At 37.4% G+C, this 16,062-nt stretch overlaps 1 protein-coding gene across 1 annotated transcript in view; it reads left to right on the plus strand.

Annotated features, from left to right (window-relative positions):
• The first annotated feature begins 770 nt into the window (after positions 1 to 770).
• PIGN (phosphatidylinositol glycan anchor biosynthesis class N) overlaps positions 771 to 16,062 on the plus strand; it is a 71,876-nt gene continuing 56,584 nt past the window's right edge. The window contains exons 1-8 of the mRNA XM_090285424.1: positions 771 to 915; positions 5,358 to 5,610; positions 7,370 to 7,491; positions 7,960 to 8,058; positions 10,508 to 10,614; positions 13,004 to 13,128; positions 14,261 to 14,391; positions 15,273 to 15,389. Coding sequence (XP_090141550.1) covers positions 5,390 to 5,610; positions 7,370 to 7,491; positions 7,960 to 8,058; positions 10,508 to 10,614; positions 13,004 to 13,128; positions 14,261 to 14,391; positions 15,273 to 15,389 — 922 coding nt within the window. The 5' untranslated portion in view covers positions 771 to 915; positions 5,358 to 5,389. The remainder of the gene's footprint in view (positions 916 to 5,357; positions 5,611 to 7,369; positions 7,492 to 7,959; positions 8,059 to 10,507; positions 10,615 to 13,003; positions 13,129 to 14,260; positions 14,392 to 15,272; positions 15,390 to 16,062) is intronic.

Consider the following 16,062-nt stretch of genomic DNA (forward strand, 5'->3'; position numbering starts at 1 on the left):
TTTTCATTTCAGTGAAGCTTTGGGCTTTTTGTCTTTGTTAGAAGTTTCTGCACATTGTTAGTACTAAGAGTGTGAAATATTTTGTATGGATCGTTAGCTCCTCATGTTCGAATTCTAAATATTTTTTTTGTGACATATTGAAGAAAAACATGAAAAAAAATCCCATGTTAGCAAAATAGTATTAAAAATAACGAATGGTGTATCCTGTTACCTATTTCTTGGCAGGAAGGATTGCTGATCCTTATTGTGGGTTTGCCAGAGGGAACGAAGGAATGAGAGGGATTAGGAATGGCTTGGGAAGGGCATGGCAGAAATGGATAGATTATATACAACATTTCCATCTCTGTAATGGGGAATTTTAGAAATTTCCTGCACTTCAGGTCCCTAAAGAGGATTGTTCTTATCAGGTGGAAGAGCCTGAAGTTCGTATCCCAGTTGTACCGATTATTTGCTGTGAGACCTTTAAAAAGTTACTTCTCTCACTTCATTTATATTCACCTGTCTGTCTAAGGAATAACGAAACTACACAGAATAAGGGATGTGCTTGTCACAGCGCCTGGTACTCGGTATACTATAAATGTTGTTATAGTCAGTTACCATTTAATGCAGTATTAGTATATATTGAAAATATTTGACCGGCTTTTAAAAATAAAATAAATATCAACTGGAAAAAGCAATTAAATCAGTAGGGCCCAGAAAACATAGCTTTAACTTAGGGTCTGACTTCTAGAATGTAAGTTGAACATAGATTTAAAATGTTTCCTCAGAGAGTTGCAAGCAGTTGGATGTAGAAGTTCTTCATGATTGGCTTCCGGTACAAATCTGGTTTCCTGATTCTACTTTATGTCCTACATTCATGGATTTGTTTATGTGACCCTTCCACGCCAGTAACGAATCAACTGGCCGGTCTTCTCTGTAAGTACTTTGCTTTTCTACTATATAGAAGTTTACTGATCAATTTACAAATTTAAGAAATAGCACGTAATAGAATATTAATAATTGCTGGTCTCTACAATAGTTTATTATTAATATGATGGGAATTTTTTCTACTTAGCAAGGTTTGCATTCACATGGGTCTTTACAGCTAACGTTTCATAGAATAGTGAGGATAATCATGACAGTTTGTATGTTCGTGGTGAAAATGTAACAGATTGCTTTTTTTCAAGTACTTCAATTATTTTTGTGTCTAATAAATTATTTTGGGTTTTAAAAGTCTTAAAATAACTACAAGTACAATTTTAGAGGCAAGAAGTGGTTGACTTAAAGTTTTAGAACTATCTAACGTTTTATTGTTTTTTAAGTGGAGTAAACATTCCACGGGCAGAAACTTCTATTGGTACATGGATATGTGTCTTTTAAAGTTTTCAGTAGTTATTCATTTATTTTTGAGAGGTTTCTAAATAATTGAACCATGACACAGTTTTCTTTTTCAGTAAATTTGAATAAAATGTGATTCTGTTTGAAGAGAAATATTAATAACATTGCTTAACGTACAGGTGCTAGGCAATAATAAAGTAAGTAGTATATGAAGGATGCTGTTTTGAAATCACTGCAATTTTATGTATAGTAAATGACTTAAGCATAAAAGGGGTGTGTGTGTGTGTGTGTGTGTTTTAAGTATTCTGAATCTTCACAGTTTTTGTGTATGTTCTGGAGCAATAAAAAGAGAACCGAGGCAGCCTCTGGTGGCAATAGTGCGTATTACATGCACCTTTGAAATGACAATCCTAAATAATTCGTACAGCGTTTGCTAAGAGCCTAAGACTGTGATGAGTGCTGGAGAAGCCCTGTCTTGCTAAGTGGTAGAGACAGACAGTAATCCGAATAGGCAAAGACATAGCTTTGTCACTGTAAACCGAAGTGAAGGTTTTGGATTCTGATTTGATTGTGTAGTCCTGGAGGAGGTGATGCTTGAAAGCAGGAGCAGATGTCAGGAGAGGGGCGAAAGGCTGGAGGGAAGGCTGGAAGTGCATTCTGTGGAGGAGAATTGTAGCCAGGAAGGTCTTCCAGCAGCAGGAAGCAGGACATAGGTAAAGAAAAAAGAAAAAAAGAAAGGCCCATGTGGTGAGATGCCATAAAGCAAAGGCGGGGTGGGGACGGGGGCGTTGCTATGGGACCAGGCTGGGAAAAGAGGCAGAGGCCAGCCCATGTGAGACCTTGTTTGTCCTAGTAAGAATTTCAGACTTGATTAGGATAGGGGAGAGGCGCCGAAAGGTTTTATATAAGGGGTGAGATGTTCAGATTTACATTTTGAAAAAAAGCAAAACAGACCAACAAAAAACATGGCTACGCGGCAGAAGAGTGGCGTATAAGCAGTGCCCCCTAGTTCTCTGATTTGCACATCAGGGTGGAACGTGGTGCCATGACCTGGGACTGTGCACACTGGGAGTTGGGGTTCTGACCTAAACAAGGCTCTTGGCGTGGGCACGGGGTGGTGGTGGTGATATCATGGCTTTGGTTACACACGTACTCGGTGCATTTCTGTGGGATGTGCAAGTGGGTGTGTCAGGGCTGGAGTTACACGTACGGGTTTGGAGCTGTAGTTTGTTCAGGCTTTTGCGGGTAGGTGGTAACTAAAGCCAAGGGGATGATTCAGAATGCCTCAGCAGGAAGTAGAGAGTGAGGAGAGAAGAAGGGCCTACAACCAGTGTTGAGGTGCTCCCAAGGTCACTGACCAGATAGAGCCCATTTTACACTGGTCGGAGATGGAGGAGGAAAACCAAAGGAGAAATGTTCACAGAAGCCAAGAAACGAGATCTGTTTTTTAAAGAAAGCGGGATTAACAAAGAGAAACGGAGTGGATAAGCCATGGGAGGTGACTGAGCAACAGCCCTTGGACTTGTCTACCGTGGTGAAGGCTTTCCCTCTGATGTCATGGGAACAAAGGGTCAGTTTAAGTTGTGTGACAGTTAGGTGGTCAGGTAAAAAGAGATTGTATTGGATATTTTCGCGAAGTTTGGTGGCGTTGGAGAGAAAAGAGCAGTCAGTGCATGTAAAAGATACTTTTAAAAATTTTATATCTGTGAGACGTATCTTTGTCATGGACGGGGCTTAACATAGCATTTCATTAGGAACTGTTGATGTAAGAACGTGCAAACCTATTCAGAATTTTTATAAAAATTTATTAGAACAAAACAGGATGCGACTAGAAGCAAGATTTCAATAGACCCGGCAAAACGCTCCTTTGAAGGACAGTTTGCAGTTTCTTTTATGCCTTTGGAATTGAGGAATTTAAGGAAGGTTACATGAAGGTGGGAAAGAGCAAGGTGGGGGATCCGATTACAGAATAGTTTACAAGCTTACACATTCTCCCTAAGGTGGTCATGATTTAGAAGGAGGTGTCTAAAAAGAGGAATTTCAAAGGTGTTAACCTAAATGCGCAAAAATCATGGATAAGCTTAAGGCGAAGATACACCTTTTACTAAAGAAGTTAGAAATTCATGAACAGATCACCCTGTGAGACCCATAGCCTTTGACTCAGTGTTAGCACTTAGAGTCAGTGTCTTATATAATGTGGAATGTCTAAAAAGTTAAATAAAAATTACATATAAATTTAGATTTGTCACACTGACTTTGAATAGTGAAAAACTGGGAAAAAAAACCTTAATGCTTAATAATATAAGGGTGACCAAGAAATTAATATGCACCCATAGAATAGATATATAAAGATATGATGTATACGAAGAGTTTTATTTTAAATAACAAGTGCTAATGTATAATAAAGGGGAAAAAATCAATATATAAAATAATGAGCCTCTCTAAAAATGTAGATAGGATAAAAACTAGAAGGTGTTGGTAGATTTTTATTTAGGTGGTAAAAATTGTAGGTAATTTTTCTGTATTTTTCAAAGTTATCAGTGATTATCTTCTTTTTATATTCAGAAGGCCATTATTAAGATGGTGCTTGTTGTGTAGTTGAAACTCATATATATTAGAAAAAGCAGAATATTTATTCTGGTTGTCTTGCCTTAGACTGCAGAATAGCTTTTACTCACTAAGGGATTTTTATACTTTATGAAAAATCTCTGATATTTAGCTGCTCTTGATTGCCAGGAAAAAAGTGGCCCATAATTTGACCCTTTGCTCTATTTTCTTTCTTTTCTTTTTCTTTCTTTTCTTTTCTTTCTTTCTTCCTTCCTTCCTTCCTTCCTTCCTTCCTTCCTTCCTTCCTTCCTTCCTTCCTTTCTTTCTTTCTTTCTGTTACATGCATGGCTTTGATAAGGTTTTTTCCCCAATGTTTCATTTTTTTGCAGAGTATTTTGCTACCCTTTCTTTCCATGATGTAACATTTCAGGCCAGGAAGAATAACATGTATCTATAATTTAAATTGTTTCATCTTTGGTAGTTTTCACCCGGGGGCCACTATATGTAACTAATGCAGTTACATTACAAGAAAGACATGTTAGAGTACTTCGTTGTTGCTTATTGCTTTTGCTCTGCAGAGACTCACCAACAAAAGCAAATTGTAGACTGGCTTGAAATGCACTCCCATGGACGGGTTGATCTTGGCAGTTAATGGCACATTGTCTTTTAGTATTATTTAAATGTTTCATTTCACATTGCTTCGTTTTCCCTTGCTAAGTATTTGTAAACTCATCAGGTCATCAGATCTGCGACTGTGTCTTCTTGGTGGTCCCTGCATACAATTATGCACATAATATGTGTACAGAACATTTTTATTGACTGAATAAATGTAACCTTTTGCTTTCTTGTATTGGTGTTCCTGGAACTAAAATAGCATGTTCCCTTAATGAGTGTAAATTCTCTGAAGCAAACATGAAATTTAACTACCTTGTCCTTCCTATAATTTAGCTAACTGTACAAAAATACATGTCATCTACTCAACTTGGTGATAGTCAAGAGAGGCTAGAAATCTCCTGAGCTGATAAGCAAAAGTCAAAAAAAAAATCTCACACATATAGATGATGTTAAAATTCTGGGAATATCAATGGTTGTCCTATAGACCACCAAGAGCACCATGAGTTATATTTTCTTTTTTTTACAGGATTTGATTTGACTGCACCCTAATTCATTTTAGGTCTCATTAAGTTCTTTCTTTGTTTTTTGATCCTACTGTTTTTATGAGCTTAATATACATTTAGTTTTATTATAAAGTTTACTGGAGCTAATTTTTTATTATACTTGGACATTTCCTTTTTCCTTGAGTGTACTTTATCATGCATTTTATTTCATTATCCCCTCATTGTTAAACAGTGTTTATTGTTGCCACCAGAAATGAAGTTGTGAGATATGCCATATTTTAAAATATGCGTCCCATCTACATGTAGTCATCAAGATATGGGAAAATATGTAATTGCATTATGTTTCCCCAGATTTGATTTTGTTCCCTCTTTCAGCCTTTCTCGAAGACTGATTAGTTGCGCTGGATATGCTGCTCTTCTTCATTGTGGGACTGCTCGTCCATATCGTGTTCTTCGCCTCCATCTTTGACATTTACTTCACGTCGCCTCTGGTCCATGGGATGACCCCTCAGTGTACGCCATTGCCTCCCCCGGCGAGAAGGCTGGTGCTCATCGTTGCTGACGGGCTGCGGGCAGACGCCCTTTATGAATTCGATGAAAATGGAAATTCCAGAGCCCCATTTATTAGGTAAGCATGTGAACTGGAACAAGGACATCTTTGGAAAAAGTGTGATCTGAACTGATCAAAATGTTGCTAAGCAGAGGTATTTTTTTGTGCCTTCCTTTTTCTAAGTTCAGTTTTCATTATATAACTAAAGAAGCTAAAAGATATATGTGTCCTTTACATGTGGTCCGGTGGTTTGCAAGCCTTTCACTTACGTGCGTATTTTACCAGAATTGGTGTTATTATGGGGTAAGCATCTGAACCAGTACTTAGGCTTTTTTTTTAATGGAATTGATTGGGGTGACATTCGTTCGCAAAACCATATAGGTTTCAATGTACAACTCAAAACATCATCCACACACTGCATTGCGCGCCCATCACCCCAAACAAAGTCTCTTCCTGCCCCCGTTTTCTCCCCCTTCGCGCACCTCCACCTACCCCTCCCCCTTTCCTCTGGCCGTCACTGCGCTTTTGTCTCGCAGATACTTTATACAGACCGTTTTGAGAGTCAAGCGGTTCTCCTGAAACGTGTTACAATGTAGTGTTTTATAGCTTGTTGCTCTGCTGGCCTTTCATCTGCAAAGGCATTACTCCCAAAATTTTCAAGTCACTATGATACAATTTTAAAAATATTGATACATTTTAGCAAAAGAAACTTTTTACTGTTTTAATCTCAAATTTAGGGATATACTTTAACTCCTACTAGGAGTGTACTAATTTCCTAAAATTTTCAAGTCACTACGATACAATTTTCAAAATATTGATACATTTTAGCAAGAGAAACTTTTTACTGTTTTAATCTCAAATTTAGGGATATACTTTAACTCCTGCTAGGAGTGTACTAATTTCCCCTCCCCTTAATTTTTTATTTTGAGAATTTTTCAAGTACAGGAAAATTTGAAAGATTATATAATGAACATTTGTATATCTATAACCTAGGTTTAACAATTTTAAACGTTTTTCATATTTGCATTATCTCAGCGCATGCACACACACACACACACACACACACACACACAGGCTTAATTTTTTCCCAGAATAATTTGAAAGCAAGATGTTATGTACTCATAAGTACACAGATTGATGGTTGTCGGTATGATGGGGTTCTGGGGTCTGGGTGATAAAGCTGAAGGGACTAAGAAGTACAAATTGGTGGTTGCAACACAGTCACAGGGATCTGAAGTACAGCGTAGGGAACGTAGTCAGGTGGGTACTGGACTTACGGTGGGGGTGTCACTTCATAAATAATATAAATGTCTAATCAGTATGCCGTCCACCTAGAACTAGTATAAAATAATACTGAATGTCAACTGGAATTGAAAAAATTTTTAAAGAATACAAATTTGTAGAAAAGATATTACAACACTTCATCCCCAGACACTTAAGTGTGTATCTATTAAAAACAAGGACTTTCTCCTACATGATCATAATACCATCATCACACCTAATAAAATTTTAACAGTGGCAGAATTTTATTGCGCATGCCAGTTATTTATGAGGTAACACACCATTTCAGTACTTCGCAGCTTGAAGCGACAGCGGCGCGTCTGTATCTTGCTTCTGTGCAGTGGTTGGTGCTTTGTTCACCCACCCGGGTCACTCAGGCTCCTGAATCCGCTGCTGGGAGGGCAACTCCTGGGCTCAGCTGGGATTAGGAGGGTTTCTTCCATTCTTCAATTTTGACTGACTTCTTTGGTTTTGACTCCTGTAATAATCTTATTTCCACAACCTTACCAGAGTTAATTATAGTCTGTGTTAACTGTTCATCTGTAATGTCTTCTAGGAATATCATAGCGCACGAAGGCAGCTGGGGGGTATCTCATACACGTGTGCCAACCGAGTCTCGGCCAGGTCACGTAGCCCTGATAGCCGGGTTTTATGAAGACGTCAGTGCAGTGGCCAAAGGTACCATCTGTTCAGACACTTTCATCGCGTGAAATGCTTATTATATAAACATTGCTTCTTTAACAGAGTCACGACACGAGGTGAAGCATGTTTTGAGATGCTTTTCATAAGTGTTTTAGCAGACCTTACATAAATGCACACTGGAATTAATTCAGGAATTCAGCTTTTAGACTTGTATCACCCTGTGCTATTAAAAGAATGTTATTGTATGTATCTATTACGGTTTTCCTAGATGTTAACTCTCAAAAGTTCAAAATAATTCTGTATTTTAATAAAAAGTAAATTCTCTATTATAAGTTTTAAGAAATTTATGATACATGTAACAAATTCTGTTATTTTGTATTTGTTGTGTGATTAATCCTCATTGTTATTATTTGAAAAATACTTCTCTAGGGGATATACTAATATTTCACCATGTATGTATTACTGTTGTTGTTATTTGCTCCTTTTTTCCTCAATTATCTGAAGGATGGAAAGAAAACCCTGTAGAATTTGATTCTCTTTTCAATGAAAGCAAGTACACATGGAGCTGGGGAAGCCCTGATATCGTGTCTATTTTTGCCAAAGGTAAGAGTCATTGATTACATTTTTGCAGTTAATAAATAGGTTTATAAGTCAGTGAGGTAATTTTTTTACATACTATTGTATTGATTTTGAGATACATGTTTTAACATATTTAACATTTCTGAAATAGGGATGTGTGTTGCAGTGAATAGACATGTCAGTTTGATTTTTCCTCCTGAGTTATACTTGAAATATTGGCACATGTCGTAGAGTTGTTAGTGTCTTGGATTCGATGAAACGATCTATGGCTCTAACATTCAGCAGCTTTATAATCTTGAGCAAGTTAGATAATTCTCTAAACTTAAGCTTGTCTTTTTGTAAATATGATAATTTTTTTCTCATAGGTTTGTTTTTAGGATTAAATTAGAATTCATATGAAACATTTAGCAAAGTGTCTGTATAACCCTCATGATGATGATGTTGATATCTGGTTTATTTTATATTGATATCCAATTTCATTGACATCTGGTTTTTATGTTGATAAATTAAGAAGCTGGTAAAAAATTTTAAGATATTCGTAGATAGTCACATAAACATTTACACATTAAAATTTGTTAGATAGTCACATAAACATTTACACATTAAAATTTGTTTATGATTCCTATTTTTATATATTCAAGATCTTGGCATTTGGATTTGTTGCGTTTGTTTCTGTGTATGAATCTGCATGTATTAGAATATTTTTAATTATAAAATTTATTAATATTACTTCCTAAAATCACTTGGATTTTATTTCTATATTATGTCATTAAATGCCTTTTAGAGGGGACAGAATGACTGGTCATTTCACATAAGGGAAAGGTTTTTTAACATTATACTTAGCCACGGGTGTAATTATAATTAACTGGAATCATTGAAGAGTATTATGTCTTCAAATCAAACACATATTCAGAATTTTACTTATGATTTTCACAGAACATTATTATGTAGAGCAGGCCACAAAAAACCCTGCAAACTGCTTGCCATTTTCATACTCCCTTTTTTGAACAGCACTTTAGCTTTGGGGGGCACTGCTTGTGGCGAGGATGGGTTAAGTTGCTACGTATGGCTTACACCGTCCTGCTTCTGGCCGTGGTTGCTAGGACAGGGCCGGTGCCTGGGTTGGAGACAGTCCATTTCTTATGGAACCAATAGTCCCACCCAGGTCTTTACTTCGGATGTGGGAGTTAGAATGGCTGAGCCCTGGAATAGCTAACGCTTTGGAGCTAAACTGATATTGTAAGAGACTGTCTTTATTTTATCTCTTCCCTATGACCTATAAGAGCCTATCTAACTCAGAAATTTACTAAGTTGGTTGGATTCTTGATAAAATATTGACGCTGTGTAAGATTAATGTATTTGCTTACTCTGTCAAACTGTTTGGCAATAAGCAATATTTATTCCATTATATTGAGAAATATATGGGGGGAGCCCCCCCAAAAGGAAATTATCTTCTGGAGGACGGGCCCCTTAGAGTACTGGCTTCCTCTGCCAGGTGAGTGTTCTAGGAACCCATCTGTATCAGTGCACTACTGGCATTGTTGTGAGAGGCTGCGTTTGGCTTCAGTGAAGTTTTAATTTTTTTTGAAGACTCTTTCAGTGCGTTTGCCCACTTCGTGATGGGTGATTTACAAGCACACCTGCCCACACTGCGCTGAGTGTTCAGCTGGGTTTGACCCAAAAGGGCATGACTCCCTGGGCCCCACCCTCCCCCTTCACCTGATCTCACCCCTAGAAACATTTTTTGTTTTCCTGGGTGAAAAAAGTCCTCAAAGGGAAATGTTTTGATGATGTAGAAGAGGTAAAACAAAAAATGGCAGAAGCACTAAAAGGCATCAATATCGACAAGTTCAAAACCTGTTCTGAGCAGTGGGAAAAAGATCTCCACAGGGGTGTTGCATCAGATGGAGAGGACTTTGAAGGTGACTGAAGTTTAAACGTGTAAGAATAAATATACAATTTTTTAAATAAATAAATTCTGTTTTTTCTTGGGTCCCCCCTTATACACACATGTTCTATGAGTAAGAGAAGTGACTATTTGAATTTTCTTATCGCTTTAGGAAGTTTTGTAAATTAAATGACTTCATCTATCTTAGATGATAACATCCTGACACACAAAAATTTTTTTGAGTAATTTAATCCTTATAGGGAGACAAACTCTGGTGTTTATTTTTGTGTATTAGCATCGTCACTTCGGCAAGTTAATTAACTTACAGGTAGCGTATCTGTAACATTAGACTATGTTACTGTGAGAACAAAATGCAGCAGCATGTGTACCCGGTCCAGGGCACATACAATAAATGTTAACTATTCCTCCCATCTTTATCTTCCCCATCATAATGCAAAATGCTTTGGGAAAAATTCTCGTTACTCACAAAGATCTTTAAATGACCACTTCATATTTATAAACAGTTTAAAACATTGGTAAAAAAAAAAAAAAAAAAAAAAATTTTCCCCCTAATTTCCTTTCCAGGTGGTACAGAAAACCATGTTTTTGCATATAGTTATGAGGCTGACATTGAGGACTTCGGTGCCCAGGATGTATCAAAACTGGATACGTGGGTTTTTGATCATGTTAAGGTGAGTGCTACTGAGTGGTTAATGTACAACACACACATTTACACCTAACGCACTAGAAATTGATTCGTTAGTTAAATGCATCTTAGTGTTTCTATGAGTGCGAACGTAGAAGTTCTGTGTTGTAGCACACTATTTTTAAGACTGGATAGTAAGAAATTATACAGTCTTCAACAACCAGTTAAGAGAAGTTTAGAAATAATTTTTAAAAGATAACCTTTTTATAATACATGTTTCTGACAGTAAGTGAGCTCTAGGTAGGAATCCAGTTACCTGCGTTTAACTCCTGGTCTGCTGAGCCGCCCTCGGTGTGAGACACTCCCCCAGTCGTGGCACCGTGTGACGTGTAGGCGCCTTTCGGAAAATGCTGTTTAAATGTAATGCACTTGTAATAACAGAAAGTCGATGTTTTTTTAAATGTACTTGAAAGAAAAATTGGGTAAGTAAAAACAAATTAGCAGATTAATCAATAAAATATTAATGCCTGTAAGTTTTTTGACTATTCGATAGTGACAGTTATCACAGTTTCACCAGGGATCCAATTAAAATTCACCAAAAATTGTGGGAAAAATCTCAATTGTGGCTATCTGCTCTCTCCTTTCTATCAATCCATTGTTCGTCATCTTCAAATTATCACTTCTGATTCATCTGTTGTAAGAACCTTTCATTGATTGACCCTTAATGATTCTTCTTTTTACCAGTTATGTCTTTTGACCTGACATTGTGAACTTCTGCATAATATAGCCTTTTTTGTCAATATGCTTGTAAACAGTGCCCTCAGTATGTTTACATTTGTCTTTGTACTTACTTAGCAGGAATGAAGTGCTCTGCATTCTTTGATAAACACTTTGTTTTAGCAGGATTTTTCTCCTTGAAATTTTCTTTTTCTTTTTTCTTAGCAACAGACTTTTGTCAACAGGGAAGATTTTCAAGTTAAATTAAACTTCTTTAAGAAAATAATTAGTGAATTCCTTCGCTGATCATCACACTTTAGTGTAATCTACTTATTCATGTTAGCCGCTGCTTAAAGGCCCTTGGCTTACATAGCTGAAAATACTTGAAAATCATGAATTTGATTTCTTGTGGATGGGCACATATAGCTGGTGGCTGGCCTGGTTTTATGCCTTTTTCCTTTCTTTATTTCAACATTGTTAGTGTTAGTGGTATGATAGTAAGCAGGGGAAAAAAGATTTGCCCATGACTTCATATATATGCATGTGTGTGTGTATATATAACAACAAAGATATGAAATCATCAGTGGTGAACAGTGTGAAGGAAGAATACAGGGGCAGAGACTGTGTCTTTAGAAAACTCCAATCGAGACTGAACAGTTAGGGAAAGGCTTTCCTGAGACTTTTGAGATGATCTCTGAAGAAATTTGGGAGACAGGAAAAGTGTGGGTCTGGATGGCAGGTAGAGAGGAATATTCGGGCCAGCAGCAGTCTGTAATTCTTGGGCCCTGCAGGCAGAGCCGGCCTGGACTGGAGGAAGTCTGAGGAATGGGAGGCTGGCACGGCGGGACCACTGCCTGGGAGCGAGGCTTGGGTTGAGGCTGGAGAGGGAGTCAGAGGTTTTACCGGGACGTTGTGCCCTGGCCAGAGACTCATGCTGAAGTCAAGCCAGTTTACAGATCCATGCAAATTTCTACTCACTTTAAAAAAAATATTGTGGTAAAGTAGACATAACATAAAATTTGCCATCCTAGCTGGTTCTAAGTGGGCAGGTTTTCAGTGGGGTTACGTGTACTCACATTGTTGTGTGGCCAATCTCCACAGCTTCTTCATCTTGCCAAGCTGAAACTCCTACCTATTCAACAGCCGCTCCTCCTTGGCACTCCCGCTGCCAGCCCCTGGCAGCCACCATTGTGCTTTCTGCTTCTGTGCTTTTGATTACTCCAGCTACTTCATAGAAGTGAAGTCACACCGTATTTGTCTTTTGGTGACTGGTGTATTTCACTTGGGCTCAGATTCTAACAGTTCACCCGTGGTGAATCTCTTTGCTTTCTAAAACTCAATTTATGCATCACCTCCTCTATGAGGGCTTCCCTGATTTCCCCTCGCTTCACCCCCTTCCCATCCGACCTAGTGCTGCTTTATTTTTCACTCTTGTCAAAATATTTCTTCAATCTTCTACATTTTATTCAATATTATGAGAGCTTCATAAAATAAGATACCCTTCTTAGAACCTTTTTTTGGCCACAGAAAATAGCTCACTCCCTATTTGAACATTAGTGTCTCAGATGACAAGGACCTGTGTTGATAGACCTGAGGACAAATTTAAACTAAATTAGTTAATGTTATAATTATATATAAATTTAATTAAATGTGTTCATGAGCATTATTTTATAAATAAAATAAATGAACTAAATTTTTAACTGCTTTGTTACATATAGGAATTCTTTCATGCTGCCAGAAACAACCAATCTTTGTTTTCTAAACTAAATGAAGAGAAAATAGTTTTCTTCTTACATTTATTAGGAATAGATACAAATGGACATGCTCACCGACCAACATCAAGGTAATTTAAACGCTGTATTTAATTTCTTTTATTTGTGGGAAACAATCGTTCTGTTTGAACTTTTGAAGTTTTATAATAGGATTTTTTTGTGATTATTCCAACAAAACTTACATTTTAAATAACTTTAAAGTAGAATAAGTTCTCAATCATATGAACTATAGATCAATATAGAAGTTAAAATCACATGTGCTGTGGCCAGACTGCACATTAATGTAAGTAAAATATATCCTGTATTCTTCATTTATCAAGGAAGAGAAAAAATTTATATATTTTTAAAATTCAGTAAATCTTGAAATTAAAAAAGCATTTTATGGTGTTATATCATAAAAGGGCGTAATTAACTGTTCCTGTGTGTTCCATTTAGTCAGTATTTTCTCTAGCAAATCACTGTATACTGTTTTGTATACTATACTTCAGTAGCATTCCTTATATAGAATAGCAGATATTTTTCTCACTTTTGCAGGCCATAAGATAGAGGAAGAATGCATGTTATACTTTTAGACTTTATTTCAAATTTGGTTTAGATCGGTCTGACTGTAAAGCCTCTTGGTGAGCTGCCAGTAACGAACACCTGCTCCCCTTCTATCACGTGACGCCCTATTTTAACTGACAAAGTTCGTATCACCCCAGCCTTCTCCAACCAGCCCTGCCATTCTGGCAGTTTTTCAGTGTACAGGTATAGAAAGCTTAAATATAATTTGTTCAGAGCATATTTGATATGATATGATATTACATTATGGTGTAACATTTTATATCACAGTCTAAGCGATAAAAATATTCCGTACTTGAAACAGTTATACTTACCTATTAATGTGGCAAGTACAATATAGTTTCCATTATGAGAGACATGAACTGAAAGGCTCCAATCACTGTTGCCTTTGAGACTTAAAAAGCATTCATTAAAATGTATTTGCTAATCAGTACCCTCCTCTTAAATCATTTCTGAAAACTTTCATTTTCTGTTGCTTCTTTAAACAGGGAAATATTATTTTTAACAATCTAAAGGGCTCTGATTTTAAAATGGTGAAGGTGAATGCTAAAAGTATTTCAGAAGTTTACTTTGAATGTTGTGCATTCTTGTTGAATAACTTTGATTTATGTAATTTAATTTGTTGTGTTTCTTTTTAAACAGGGAATATAAGGACAATATTAAAATAGTTGATGAAGGAGTTAAAGAAATTGTGTCCCTGTTTAAAGAGTTTTATGGAAATGATGAGAAAACAGCATTTATCTTTACCTCCGACCATGGAATGACAGACTGGGGTTAGTCTGTCTTTAAACAATGTGTACCTATAATTAAAGCAGTCAATGAAGCTTGCAGATATAGTGCCGAGGAGGATTACATGTCTTAAGTGTAGCACGTAATTGTATGCTTAAAATGGTAGTGTGAAAAATTCTGATCTTATATACAGACTCTTCTAACTAGAAGGAATACGTTCTCATACTGTAACTTAGAGGAAAGTAGGGAGGAGAAAAAAGCTACCAGTATTGATCTACCTAGGGTTAACTCCGTGAGGGCAAAGGTGGCGAGGTGAAGGTGTTCCTACTGAAAGTCTCCCCTCGATGATCCTGTCCTCCCATGAGAGCCCCAAGGAAAACACAGGTGTCCCCAGAGAACGCAGTGAGACAAAGATGTGGTGTAGGTCCCCAATCACAATGCAGAACCCTAGTGAGCTGATTCCACTTTGAGGAGGGCTTTTGGCTGCACCAGCCAGAGAGGCCTGGAAGAAGCACATCTAGAGATTTCCCATCCTGTCCAGAACAGACCTGGCCTCGGCCGTTTGCCCCAGACTTGGGTGCTTTCTCCCCAGAAGCGCTTTCCCTGTTCGTTCTGTCTTTGGAGCTACCCTGGTGGCATCTCCTCCCAGTCTTACTGTGATTATTTTACTATTTTTCCACCAGGGTTACTCAGCAGACATCCTGCCCTTTTTGTCTGTTCATGTGTGTGTGTGCCTCTTCATTGATGCCGCTCTGACTTGCTTTGGGAATATTTTAAAACTAATTGTTATACAGAGTTGCGAGCATTTGGGAGTGTGGCAGCTGGAATTAACTATAGATGCATTAACTTCGAGTATTTCAGAAGTAGGTATTTAGGTATAAGTTCATGTATACTTGCCTTATTCCTCTTGCTGTCCTCCTTGTAGGTTCCCATGGGGCTGGTCATCCTTCAGAGACCTTGACTCCTTTCGTCACTTGGGGAGCTGGAATTAAGTACCCCCAAAAAGTAGCAGTTCAGCCCTTTAATGATACATTTTTAAAAGGTATAAACATTTATCTTTATTATCTTTATAAATGTAGTATTTTAAAATAAAACCAAAATTTAATGTTAAAAAGTCCTTTTCAAGTCCTGACTGGTACGGGTCAGTGGGTTGGGCACCATCCCACAAACTGAAAGGTCTCCAGTTCGATTCCTAGTCAAGGTACGTGCCTGGGTTGCAGGCCAGGTCCCCGGTTGTGGGGGCGTGCAAGAGGCAACTGATTGATGTTTCTCTCCCTCTCTTTCTCCCTTCCTTCCCCTCTGTCTAAAAATAATTAATAAAAAAAATTTTTTAAAGCCCTTTCAAATAATAATTTTCCTTTTGAAATTGTGCCATTACTATATCCATGTATTACTTTTGTGTACTTCCTATTATTTGATTTATAATATTCAGCGTTTATATTCTTAATCATTTGCCTTATGAAAGTTCAAGTATAAATTATACTGTTGCTTTTTTTCCCCACATTCCCTATTTTTACTGGGATGTAGATTAAACCGTGAGTCAAATCTTTTCTGCAGAGACTATCAGTCAGATGACTCACCATGTGTCATAACTGATGCTTCACAACCGGGCAGATTCCGCCCTGACTAGTACTTTTGAAGGGTCTTTGTTGTCCCGGCCCTCCTTGCTTCTCAGTCCCCGAGGAAAGGGCGTTATTTTTCCTTGGAGCTCTGCT

Source organism: Furipterus horrens, unplaced genomic scaffold (genome assembly GCF_987537825.1).
Source record: "Furipterus horrens unplaced genomic scaffold, mFurHor1.1.pri manual_scaffold_8, whole genome shotgun sequence".
Classification (NCBI taxonomy): Eukaryota; Metazoa; Chordata; class Mammalia; order Chiroptera; family Furipteridae; genus Furipterus; species Furipterus horrens.